Below are 12,562 nucleotides of genomic sequence, written 5' to 3' on the forward strand. Positions count from 1 at the left end.
ACACAGCATAACAGGCAAGCTCTGTTGCAACGATATTAAATTCAAGAATCATGTGCCGAAACTTCACTAGATGAAGAAAAGGGAACAGATTGTTCCTGAACCACTTGTTTTACTCTTACAAGGGCTGCCATGACCTTGATTGTTACATAACAACCTATCCTCAGCATGTTATACACCGCACAACAAAAGAAGATGCCTAAGGAAAGAGATACTCTTATAGTCGGACGAAAACTGTATCACAACAGAATTCAGATGCAACAAGTTGTCTGATGGTCGATAAGAGACCACATTTGAAGATACCACCAAGATGATCTCCCCTGGCTTTCAAAATTTGTAATACCAACTCTTCAATTTGGATAGCTCAATCAATGATGATGCTCACTGAACATGTGAGATCAATGTCGTTACATCAGATAATGTGCGTTCCGGTAATATCTGTTGATGTACTTCGCCTGCAGAAAACAGTAGGTACAAAGTTAAATCCAGAGCAGGTTCGGATGCTTCAATTAAGGAACACTGAACAGCACCACGGCATACCTTCACTTTGCTTACATCAGGTGTGTCCGGGGTTTTCACAGGATAAAATTTGTAAAACTTAATGTTTTCAAATGCCTCTTTTGTCTTAGGATCCATATCATCAATAGCTTTCTTCCTGGCTTCTTTAGCCTGCATAAGTTTTGGGGAAACAATTAATACTAGAATGCAATAAATCTCCTGTGAAGTTAATTGATATTTCGGTTGATTGTGGACCTGTTTCAGTTCTCTCTTCCTTTCTCTAACCTTCTCCATTAGAAATTCCTGTTAAAGAAACGTGGCAGCAAAATTAGGAAGGGAAAGCCATCAAGGTTACTATTCTAAACAACACTAAGTTTAGAGTATGATTGATTAAGAACAAATATTAATGTGTACCTTAAATTTTTCTTTCTCATCTTCTGGCAACACTTCATCTTTGACTTTCTCATCAATAAAATCCTGCATTGCAACATAATGATTCAGCACAGATGCCCTTTCATAGGTACCCACTATAGTGCATCAGAGCAGACCAAAACAAATTCCATACAAACCTCGTAATCATCCATTTCCCAGTCAAAGTCAGTAACTATCTGCAACAAGTAGCACAAAGATGACAACAATTTACAGCTATTTGATATCAGAACTCCAGACTAAATTAGGAAGCAATAAATACAATTACAATTCTGTGAATAATGCTTGAAATACAATAACTACAAAGTGGAAAGCAAGGTGAGCAGATTTAATTGTCCCCGCATATCAATAGAAGGAAACTTCAAACAATGCAGGCATGATCATATATCAACGACAAAAGATGGGGAGGGGTCCCCAGCAGCACGTGAGATTGGCTTACATAGCGAGGGCAATGGCAGCATGCCAGCAGCACCAGACAAAAACCATGACCTCATATAGACCAAACACCATGTCACAGCACAAACGGCTCAGCGAGCACAGAAATAAGCCAGAAGAAGTCAACTCCTGGCTGCAGCTTATGTGGTGAGATTGGGATAGTAACTATACTGATTGATTCAGTTGAACGGCATTCCAAATATAAGCCCAGCTAAGCTCACAATCAAAAAAATACATATTAGGTGCGATGCGGATACTGCTCTTTCTAGATTTATTCCTTTAGTAATTATGACCCCTCCATAAGACATAACAAACAGCATAACCTACGGGTAAATAAGAAAAGTAACAACTCTTGATTATTTATGTAATACCGCTAACTGATAACAAACTCAGTAAAGGAAGCTTACCGGGGGTTCTAGAGGGTATATGATATTGACAACTGTGTCATCTTCGTCTTCAGGAGGATTCAGTGGCATATAATCTGCAAGATATTAAACGAGGTTTGTATGCCGATGAGATCACCCTCCCTCAAGAGAACCATATAATCAAAACAATTAATGCCAGATATATTTAAATCGAGAGATCTAATCAACTAGTAGAACAAAGATATGTGCCAGTATTTGTGATCATGAGTTGTGCCGTACAGGGGTTCAGTGGGAGTGTCGGTTTATTTCGAGTATTTGTGAGCATGTAGTGTTGCGCTGTTTTAGAATGTGGCTGCCTAACCCACCTACGCAGTTCTTACGCACTATGCACAAGGCACACAACCTTCCCTCGTAGCATCTAATTGCTATCTAGGAGGCTACCTCACTAGATGGTAACTAGATGCTAGGCACCACCTCGCTGCCCAACTAGCGCATTTTAGAACACTACATGCTCGGACTCTTTATAGCATGACTACAAAATTGCACACTCTAACGATACTGTTAGAGATGCTAATCTTAAAGGCGCAAACAACACCAAAAGGGCAAAGACCAACCGAATACACACCAACAAATGAAAAGAAGAGACTGATTCCCTAAAAAAATGAAGAGACTTGCTTGAGACAGGATATTAGTTGAATCGGATTGTTAGGAAGCAACCGGAATACGATTTCAATTGATATTATTGATCATACAATATGCCATTTATGATTTTGTTAGCCAACTAAGTCCATTGAAGTTTAATAGCCATCACATTTGTTCGCTGGCATGTTACTTCAACTACCATTCCAATGAATTAACAATTCAATTAAGAAAAAAGCTGATCATTCCAACATGTTGAGTTGTATCACAACCATTCAACTCGTAGTTGCAGTCTCACAGAACATTATGCACAAATTTGAATAGTGTAGTTTACATTATCCTGGACTGAAGCATGCCAAGGACAAGTACAGCATGGGAGCCTCTCTAAGGATAACAAGTATTCAAAGGACCCTATAGCAAAAAAGGCAACAGATATTCCCATAGAAGCACAGTACAAGCGTACGAAAAAGTAAACCCAATTCAGCTTACAGGGCATGCAGTAGTCAAACTTCTTGACTCTCTCAGTTTTAAGATGCTTCAGCGCAGACCTGCAAATGTATAAACCTGAGATTTTGTAGCTTGTAACTAGTGGTAAGAATAGTACAGCTTAAAAATGGACATATACCACCTCACTGGATGAGAATGAAAATGCCCCGTAAACAAATACAAGACAAAAATAAAAATATATACCCCAAACCATGAAATTTTGGAAGCATAAATTCATAATGCTGACCTTCGCTGGGTGCAACCGAGAGTGAATATTTTTGTTTTCAAACTGTCAATCCTGCTGAGCCTATAGACAAAGCAATAGCAAAGTGAGCAACATAAGTTACAATGACTGGGAAAAGGTAAGGATATAAGCAACAAAAACAAAAGTCAACAAATATTGGTCAACATAAATAACACAGAAATACCGGTCCTCAAGTGGAACATAGGGCACCCATGCCATCTTCATCGCCTTCATTGGCACTATTTCTTCATTTTCCCTTTGGACGGAATTTATGCCAATTTTATCTGATGGAGGGAAAGGAGAGTCTACCTGCAAAATAAAAATTTCAAGTGCTAAATCAGACCCACCATCCAGCAAATAAATAGTAACATTTACTAGGCCTTAAACAAGTTACTTGATGACAAACTACAAATATGACAAGCCATATTCGTCACTGCATATTAGAGCCAATAGCATCAATGAGGAGGAGAAGAAGATTACCAGTCAAACAGTGTTGAGCAGGATACCAGGAAATCCAATACAAAGGGTACAAAATGTGCCTACCAGAATATAGTCTCCTCAGTAACATCTACCTATGTATCACTGATGCTCCACTAACACAGCCGTACCTATATCATATACCACCATGCCTGATACCTGTATCGGATACTGTGATAGTTCATCTATATTACCATTGCCCTGTTTTGAAAATCACATATTGCGGTATCGCCGTATCCGTATTCCGTACCAGTGAAACATAGACATCAACCAACAAGATTATGCTACCATTTTTTAGTTTCAAAAGGTTGTCGCATTTTTAATCTTAAAAACTGACATATGCATTTTCTCTCTTGTGCAGTTGATAATTCTAAGTAAACAGCAATAATATATACCAAAGATAGTATGCATTTTTGGTAATGCAAAAGGTATTAGACAGAATGTTCAGTCAAGAGGGTAGGGTGGATGAGAACTTACAGCAACTACAACAGGAATAAGTACTATCTTTGATTCACCATTTACATCCAATAGTTGAGCTGCATGCCAACGGAAATAAGCCAGTTAGACTTTAATGGAACAACATTCAACAGGCTGGCACAACTAGTAAGCAAATAAAACAGACAGCAAATACCAAAATCCACTTTATACATCCAACATATCTATAGTGCTGCACAGACATATTTGTTGAATCTCACTAAACCAGACTGATAGCTCCTCAAAAAAAAAACTTCACATTAAATTTAGCCCAGATAACACTAGTTTGCTGCCGATTACTAAACTATTACCAATATTAACAAACATGTATCAAGGATCAAGGGTAGCCAAATTAACTTTAGAAACAAGCTAAAAAGGAAGTACACTTACGCTCAGTGCTTCCAAACACGTAAACTGTCTTCCCATAAAGTTCTCCCCCTTCTTCTAGCGTTTTCTGGTCACCCACAAGAACCACATATCATTGTGAAGGGGAGCTAAACATTCGAAAAAGAAAAAGGAAATCTTACAGCATTATCTTTTTGACCATCATACCTCTAAATTTTCAAAGTTCCAGTTGAACTCCTTTATCTTATCAATGTTTTCCCACTGAAGATGACATGCCAAGTTATATAAGTTGTTAAAAGCAAGGCAAAATGCGTAGCTTAAGCTGTATGATAAGTCCAAATGTGCATCACTAACATACACACTACAAAATAAAAGAAGGTAGGGATGGGCACAAACCTCAGTCCCGACAGGAAAAGCGGATAACCACAGATCCTCCTGAACATAGCAAGCAACCATTAGCCAAAACACTCATAAAGCGAAAGAGCAAGGCCATAATCAAGGAGATCATACACGACAGTCAAGCAGGATTTAAATCATACTGGTAACTTCAAAAAATGGCCAAACAGATAATCTCAATAGAACGAACTGCTGTTATTAGCCAAAAAAAACTTGCAAACAGTACATGGCACCTGTGGTGCAACAATGAATCTGTTCAAATTAACATGCCAGAAACATGTTTGTAGATTCATCGTCTTCCAGACGTATCTTAAACTTCAGTGCTAATCAGGCATGCTTCACTATTGTCATATAACAACCACTACTACCAGACCAAAGAAAAAGTTGACTTGGAATAAATTGTAAACTTCAGCCTAAGGCACAGCTTTAGTTTCTTTTCATCATTAGCGAATTCTCTAACACCACGGCAGAGCATTCCAGTTTCCTACTCAGATGGGAAAACCAATAATCGAACCAAGTCTAGTCTCATATTAACGGAGAGATGCCACATTTGAGCATCGCTCGCTTCAGAACACAACCATCATCCCGCATTTTTGACCAATCCAAGCAGTACAAATCTCACCGCGAGAGCACCAATCGAAAATGGAGCAGTCCACGAGCTAAATCGGATCACGACTAGCAGACGCTAGCTACTCGGCGGTACCAAAACCTAAAAGAACGAACCACGCATCCGAGACAGGTCATCCTGCATCCTCCTCACCAGATTCCTCTTCTCGGGGAAGTACTCCGTCTCGGCCTTGGGCTTGGGCGGCGCCTTGGCGCGCCTTCCCCGCCCCCGCGTGGCCGGCTCCTTCGCCGCCTCCGGCTTGCTCGATTCACCGGCAGCCGCCTGGGCCGCCGTGCGCTTCTTACCCCTTGGGCGCGCCATCGCTCTCTGCTGCTAGGGTTAGGGTTTCGGCTCGCGTTCGGATTGGGATTTGTATTTATGCGTTGGGGAGAGGGGTGGGTGTCGATTTGGGGGAATCGGCGCGTGAAATCGACGCGGTCCAAATTTGAAGCGGGGACGAGAGGGGTGAGCAAGGGGGGAGGCGGCGCGGGGCGTGCGGCCTGCGAGTGTGTTCAACCTTCGATGGGCGGCGAGACCTGTAGGTTGGACACGAACTCAGTTTTGGCCCGTCCGATTACAGTTGGGGCGGTGATCTGTCCGTCTGTCGAGAGGGTGCGAGGCGCCGCGTGGTCAAAATGCTTTTGGACACTGCTGGAGATCTGCGTTGCTTAGCAGTGAGATTCAAATGTAGGGCGTATGACACGTGGGGTCCACCCGGCACTAATCGCGATGACTGTTTCACACCTTATTTTACGGTGCTATCAGTCCGACCCACCGTTTTGCAGGAACTGGATCTCTAACTTCACTCTGCCATGAAGCGTCGAATTTCAGATAAACGGACAGAATTTGATACTACAATGATGATACAGTAATCTGTAAATATTAATATTATGTATAAATCTGGAGTTTTTAGAAATTACGTAAATCCTGAAATTTTACGTAGAAACCTAAGAGCTTTACAGAAAACTTTAAAAATGTTTTTTTTATAAAATTACCTTAAAACTCGATTTTGTATCTATTTTAGCAATTGTGCAATATTTAATTTTGCTATTATTATTTTTATACTATTAATTATTATTTTTATTGTTTAATTTCATGTTAGACGTTTAAATTCGATAAAATTCATATAATAATATAGAAAGTGTCAAGAGAATTATAATATTTAGCAATGTGATGCAACTTTACTAAGCAGTAATACTCGTGTCATTTAAATATGTAGATGGCTGGCATCACGAACAAGAAGTTCACTGAGCTGAGTGCAGATTGTCACAACTATCTCACTTAGATGTCGAATGTCCGGATATTGCAATTAGGCTAGGAACATGCTGTGTAATGGTTTTCATAGAGGATAAGGATGATTAGACACTTCATTTTTTCTACCATCATCTCTTCCCCACTTTGAAGAATGAATACATAGCTATGACCAGCGCTAAGTCATTATTGGACGCACTCCAATAGCGTTTTAAGTACGCCATCAAGTTTTTTTCAAAGCAAGAATAGGTTCAACTTTGTTTCTATGACTACAAGCATGTCACCAGCTATGTCCCAACATTTCATCACAATATCCCAATAACGAAACTATATGATTGATGTAAATAGACAGAAACATGCTCATAACTGAAAGCGCAGTAATTCGAATTGATCTTACACTCTGCAGGGATATATCTTTACTCATAGGACACGATGATCATGTCACAAGATATGTACTCTTTCTACTAATTTTCCACTAGGTTTTTGGAAATTTTTGATGAGACATATGTATTTCGCGAGAAGTACTAAGGGAGAATGTTAAAAACTCTAAAGTTTAACAACAGAATGTGGGCTCGTCTTGATCTATTAGAGTTTGACATTGTAGCATGGGTCTTTATCTATGATACATTAATTCTATCTTCGAGTAGTTTTAGCATATAAATATAGGGGTGAAACCCTCATTATAGAACATAGATGAAATAAAGAGAAAACTTTTTCTTTATATTGTGTCTCCTTGTATGTGATTATTCATTGTTGGAATATTTAGACTATATCCAGTAGCAAAGATTCCTCGACAGTATGGATTTATTGGGCTATTGCTTGGAATATTTACACTCTAGCCCATTTCCTTACCCTATTCATGTATCCCGAAGTTTCTTGCTAATCTTCTTTACTTTTGGAGAGTTCACTTTATTAGGCGCAAAGAAATTCGAATCCTCCAAAATAGATTATTTACTCCAGCTAGTGGGAAACAAAGACGTGTAAAAAAAAGACTAATTATTTTAGTTTGTTACTATGAAATTAGTTCTTTAGATGGATTCTTAGAAAAAATAAGACCAGGGGCTAAACATTCAAATTTCCAGTCACACATGTTCGGTTGGCTGGGGCTCGGTTGGCGATGACAGGGGAGCAAGGAGCTCCCCCCGAGCCACCCACGTTCGATGTTTGGGGGCAGCGTGGGATACAGCCCTATTTAATGCCTCTAATAAAGGTACCGGAGGAGGGGTTTATCATTTTTCGGTACTAGACCTCTTGCGAATGCTTCTCATTTGCCCTTTCACCGCCACTTTGCCTCCCACGATATTCTCAACTTTCAAAAAAACAAAACATTCTCAGCATCGTGTCACTTCGAACAATTTCCTCTACCCTTATCTTTACTACTATCCCCTCTATGCTTATCCTTAGTATCCCTACTCTTGCCTCCCAACAATACACAAGCTTGAATCCATCAGCGTCTTACTAACCCTTGTCGATGAACGTTAGTTACTCACATAAAGAAATGAGTGCTTGATACCGTATATCAAGATGTGCAGGCATCTTTTTCCCACCATTTCGGTCCATGCTTTCGTGAATTCCTTGTTGAGGAGTATTTGTACGAGTAGGATGTGATGATGGTGACATGACTTCGGTCCTAATAGTGTAGATGTGCTTTTATTCTGACAAGGAAAATGTCGCGGGCAAGAAGGACCCGATCATCAAATCACCCTAAGATGCATGCCAAACTTGTTATTGTAGTTACTTCAGCAGTCTTCACTTAATGTTTTAGATGTGGAGCCATGAGATAAAAATATGTTTTTGTCAGTGACAAATGAACTTTTGAAAAGTTCAACCACCGTCCTCTATGAGCATTATTAGTTCAAAGCTTCTTTCATAACTCTTGCAGTATTATTTCAATTGTCTTTTTAAGGGAAGAAAAACGATAATATATAAATACGACAAACTCTTACTATAATAAGCTATAAAAGAGGGAGTTACCCATATTCATAAGATCTCTGACATCAAGCCCCTTAGAACGGTACACGGTGCTCCAATGTTGTACCCTATCAAACACCAAATACGGTTTACATAAAGAGTTATAATTAATTAGCTGCTTAATAATCAATCTATTCTCCATGCGTTGTCATTAATCGTCTTCCTTGATTATAACGTGCTATCTTTCCTTATTATAACGTGCTCTTTTTCCTCCGTCACTCTATTTCCAAAATTTAAATAAAGAAAAATTATCACCACATAATAAAAGGGTAAGACCACAATGTATCATATTTTCTTTTCTTCTTCTCTTACAAAACTACATCGAGATCTTCAACCATTGTTCTTTTTTTATTCTCTTAATCTATTTTCAAAATCTAATCACAACCTTCGGTCTCTACTACAATCTACACAAATTGACAAGTAGCAACCTCAACTCATGTTACGCGTTGATCATCTCCACGGATAGGCGTTGGCTACCTCTGCTCATCGGCTCACCACCTACGCTGATCATCTCCTTAACACCAGCCATCTCCGCGTCGCATGGGCACATGAATTCAATTATCGTGTATGCAAATCCCTCTTTTACTATGCTATATTTTGTTAGCTTTTCGGATTGTTATATCTTAAATTGATTCTACGTGTGTAATACGTGTGCGATTGCTAGTATTAGAAATTAGTAAATTACACCATAGGATTTATAAAAAATCAACTATAAAAGTTTCAAATTTAAAAAGACAAATCCTGAATTTTCACATGACAAAATTTGAAGAAAAAGAAAAAGGGTAACTAGGGCAAACCCCCCGAAAGCCCTATCAAATCAAGCATTCCTTGATTCCCTCATTCTCCAAGCAGACTGAAATCCCCTGCGCTTTCACCGCGCTTCAAGCTGCTGCCGCTCCTCCAATGGTGACCAGGTGGAGCCAGAAGAGCCCCGGTCTCAAGATCCTGTGGATCTGGACCCTGGGCACCGCCGCAAGTAATCAATCCCGTCATACCCCCTCTCCTTTTTTTTCCCGCTTATCTAATCGCACGAACTGACGCCAGTGCCTGCTGATTATTTGTTGATTTGCATGCAGTTGTGGTCGGCGGCATCGTCCGGATGCGGGTCAACGATGCGCAGAAGATGCTCCGGGAGGAAGAGCAAGCCGCCGCCGCTACAGCAGCCACGGCGACCCCTGGCGAGCACATCCTGAAGGACGACGAGTAGAACAGGTACGTGCTGCTTACTTCCCCCCACGAACTAATTGAATCGTGTCATGCACCGTCGCCGTAATGCTAAGATTTTATAATCCTACCTACGAAATTGAATATATAGAATCAATGCTCAATTTAGTGATACAAAATGGTAGCCCCCAATTCGGAACTGAAGATATGCAGCTTTCATGTTAAATAAGTGTTCGCTTTGAGGAGGATGTAGGTACATCATCTACGCTAGTTCAGGGCTTTAGACTTTCACAAGCCGTGATTCGACTTTGACTTACACAAGCCATGATTCTTGGTTGGTTAGTTTTGTCAGGCATCAAGATGAACTGATATTTGTGTTAGTTTTTACTAGCATCTAAACAGCATGAGTCTTTTGTCTTGTTCACATTTCCATGACATATCCATCCAGAAAGCTGTGCTATCATTTTATCATTCGGTACAAGGTAGAAAGTATAAACTAGTTCTATCTCAAGCCAATGCAAATTATCATATTCAGCTACTCAAACAGATTCCCTGCCGCCGGGTGTCAGCTACTAGATATCTCTTTTTCTGTCTTTCAATCTTTCATGTAACCCGTTTGATTTTTGTACTCTCTGTTATCTCTAGTCTCTAATTCTAGCTATGTTTCTAGCTATCTGGTAGCAAGTGCTCTGCGATCAGGCACTTTACCTCTAATTTTCTGATATATCTGAACTATCTAGGTTGTATTAACTCTTATTTCGGTATATTAATGGAAAAAGGGCAAATGCACTTTGCCTTCAACTTAGGGCCATAGTTTTTTATTGACCTTTTGTTTTCCTTTTAATGCAACCAACAAGTCATAGTCTTTTTCTTACTTTAATACAACCAATAGCTCTGCGTACAAGAGGCCTATTAATTGTATCCGTTGTATTTATCAGAGTTTGCAGGTTTGCATTTGTATTGCTTGATGTTGTATAGATCAGGAGAGCAAGCTGCTAATGTAAAACTGAAGATAAACCAAAATTCAAGATAATGGTAGGAGTAGGCATATTGAGATCTGGTCTTAAATCATAGCTCCTAATAATCTGTTTAGAGTTTTATTTCTTTTCTCCTTCCTCCCTCTGTTCCTCCCTTCTTGTGTATACTTTCGTTTCCTTTCCCCCCTCTCGTTTCAATAAAGCTTTGCAGTGGGGGATTCCCTCACTGTTTTCCGTTAAAAAGAAGTCTGTATTGTAGTCATTTTGCATCAACGTAATCCACCCCTTTGACCTCCTCCCTGTGAATTATGCCAGATCTAGTTTGAGCTGGATCTGCCAACCTTTATGAAGTATGAACATGCTATCTTACTGAAAATTTAGGCTGTACTCATCATCTTATCTCATTGTCTTTTGTTTCTTGATCAAAATTTACAAGTTTTCTCTCTCAAACATCATCAGGCAAGTGATAATGTGCTGTCCGGAAGTATTTTATACTTTAGATAGGCTCATTGTTCAGTACTACTTTGATCAGATTAAGGCTTTAGAGCTATAAGTTTGACAATTCAGTGGTTGATCTAGTATGAGTGCATGTTCGAATACTCATATATATTATAGAAGAAACGCTGGTACGATCAATGTTATGAAGGGATCCAAATGAGAGTTAGGTTGGGCAGTTCCATGGATAATATCGTTTCCTTAATGGGCTCTTCAGTTTTAGTTGTCCATTTGTTTGAACTTACGAGTGCAAGAAGAAACGATACGCTGAAGACTTCTGCATTTCTGATGATGCATAAGTTTTTTTTATTGAGAATGTTCCCTGCAGACCAGCCAGGAGCGGATCTAGTATGCATGAGGAACATTGCTAATCCTACTAAGATTATAGTTAGAAATAGCAAGTAACACTTAGTAAATAGGTCAGTGTTCTAGCAAGCTGGCACCATCAATATATTTTTCTAGGTCTGCCGCCGAGACAAGCACAGGGATAGGGCTATAGTTTTCGTAACCAGCAGATGTATTATTGCGTGTCTTCTGGTATATCCAATAGCTAAACTGAAATTCCTTTCTTGCAGGTAGTCGATAATTCGCGACAGTGGAGCTGGGATGCATCTTTATCGGGTTGTCTTGCAGTGTTTCCAAAGACTGATGGATTTTGGTGGTAAAAGTAACGCCGAGGCAGATGTTTTCTTGGGTGGAATTATGAAAGTAGTTGCTTCAAAATCCTGCATACTGCCCCCGTTCGTACTTTATTTAGTGAAACTCGGTTGGTTGGAAAGGTGGCAATCAAATCTCTCAAGTCATGCCTGGTCAAGTAGTCTGGAGAGTTGGGGTGACGTTAGTTTGCCTGCGATAGATCTGATTATTGCATTGCTTGAGCCCGTTAATATCCTCGCAAAAAGGAGCTTCTGTTCCCTTTCTTTTTCAGTTAGTTTACAATCCCTAGCATGGTACAATCCCTGACACTAGAGTTGCTATGAGTTGAGGTCTTGAGGATGCAGAGTTGAGCTGAGAGGCGCTCCGCTGTTACTTTGCCGTCCTGGCGTGTCATCGTTGATGAATAAATAGCTTAGCTAGTCCGAGCCAACCGGGATCATGTGAGCCTGCTCTCCTACCTAGCCCACATGTCAGCGACTTTTAATGTCTATGGTACTGCAGAGGATTCGTGTGAGCAGTTGCTAATTCTTGCTTGGTCTCTTCTTTGGCTCACCGTTAGCTACTTAACCATCCGAATAGGACATAGACATAACATATTAACATGATCTGTCTCTGTAAAACCGTGCGTGCGGCTGCTGAAGCACGGAACAGGCGC

At 40.0% G+C, this 12,562-nt stretch overlaps 2 protein-coding genes across 2 annotated transcripts; both read right to left on the minus strand.

Moving 5' to 3' along the window:
• Positions 1 to 8: 8 nt before the first annotated feature.
• On the minus strand, positions 9 to 5,943 carry LOC133888473 (protein HEAT INTOLERANT 4-like). The gene is made up of 14 exons (XM_062328742.1): positions 5,546 to 5,943; positions 4,786 to 4,824; positions 4,597 to 4,650; positions 4,435 to 4,498; positions 4,048 to 4,106; positions 3,278 to 3,402; positions 3,097 to 3,156; positions 2,853 to 2,911; positions 1,767 to 1,840; positions 1,065 to 1,103; positions 910 to 972; positions 751 to 798; positions 538 to 666; positions 9 to 452 (listed from the first exon to the last, which is right to left on the minus strand). Exons 1-14 carry the CDS (start codon positions 5,711 to 5,713, stop codon positions 405 to 407), a joined length of 1,029 nt encoding a protein of 342 aa, XP_062184726.1. The 5' UTR covers positions 5,714 to 5,943; the 3' UTR covers positions 9 to 404.
• Positions 5,944 to 9,451: 3,508 nt separating this feature from the next.
• LOC133889619 (uncharacterized) lies at positions 9,452 to 10,104 on the minus strand. Its single transcript, XM_062330071.1, has 3 exons — positions 10,096 to 10,104; positions 9,691 to 9,854; positions 9,452 to 9,590 (listed from the first exon to the last, which is right to left on the minus strand). The coding sequence occupies exons 1-3, from the start codon at positions 10,102 to 10,104 to the stop codon at positions 9,452 to 9,454; spliced, it is 312 nt and encodes a 103-aa protein (XP_062186055.1).
• Positions 10,105 to 12,562: the final 2,458 nt, after the last annotated feature.

The sequence above is a fragment of the Phragmites australis genome, chromosome 13, assembly GCF_958298935.1.
Source record: "Phragmites australis chromosome 13, lpPhrAust1.1, whole genome shotgun sequence".
NCBI classification, from domain to species: Eukaryota; Viridiplantae; Streptophyta; class Magnoliopsida; order Poales; family Poaceae; genus Phragmites; species Phragmites australis.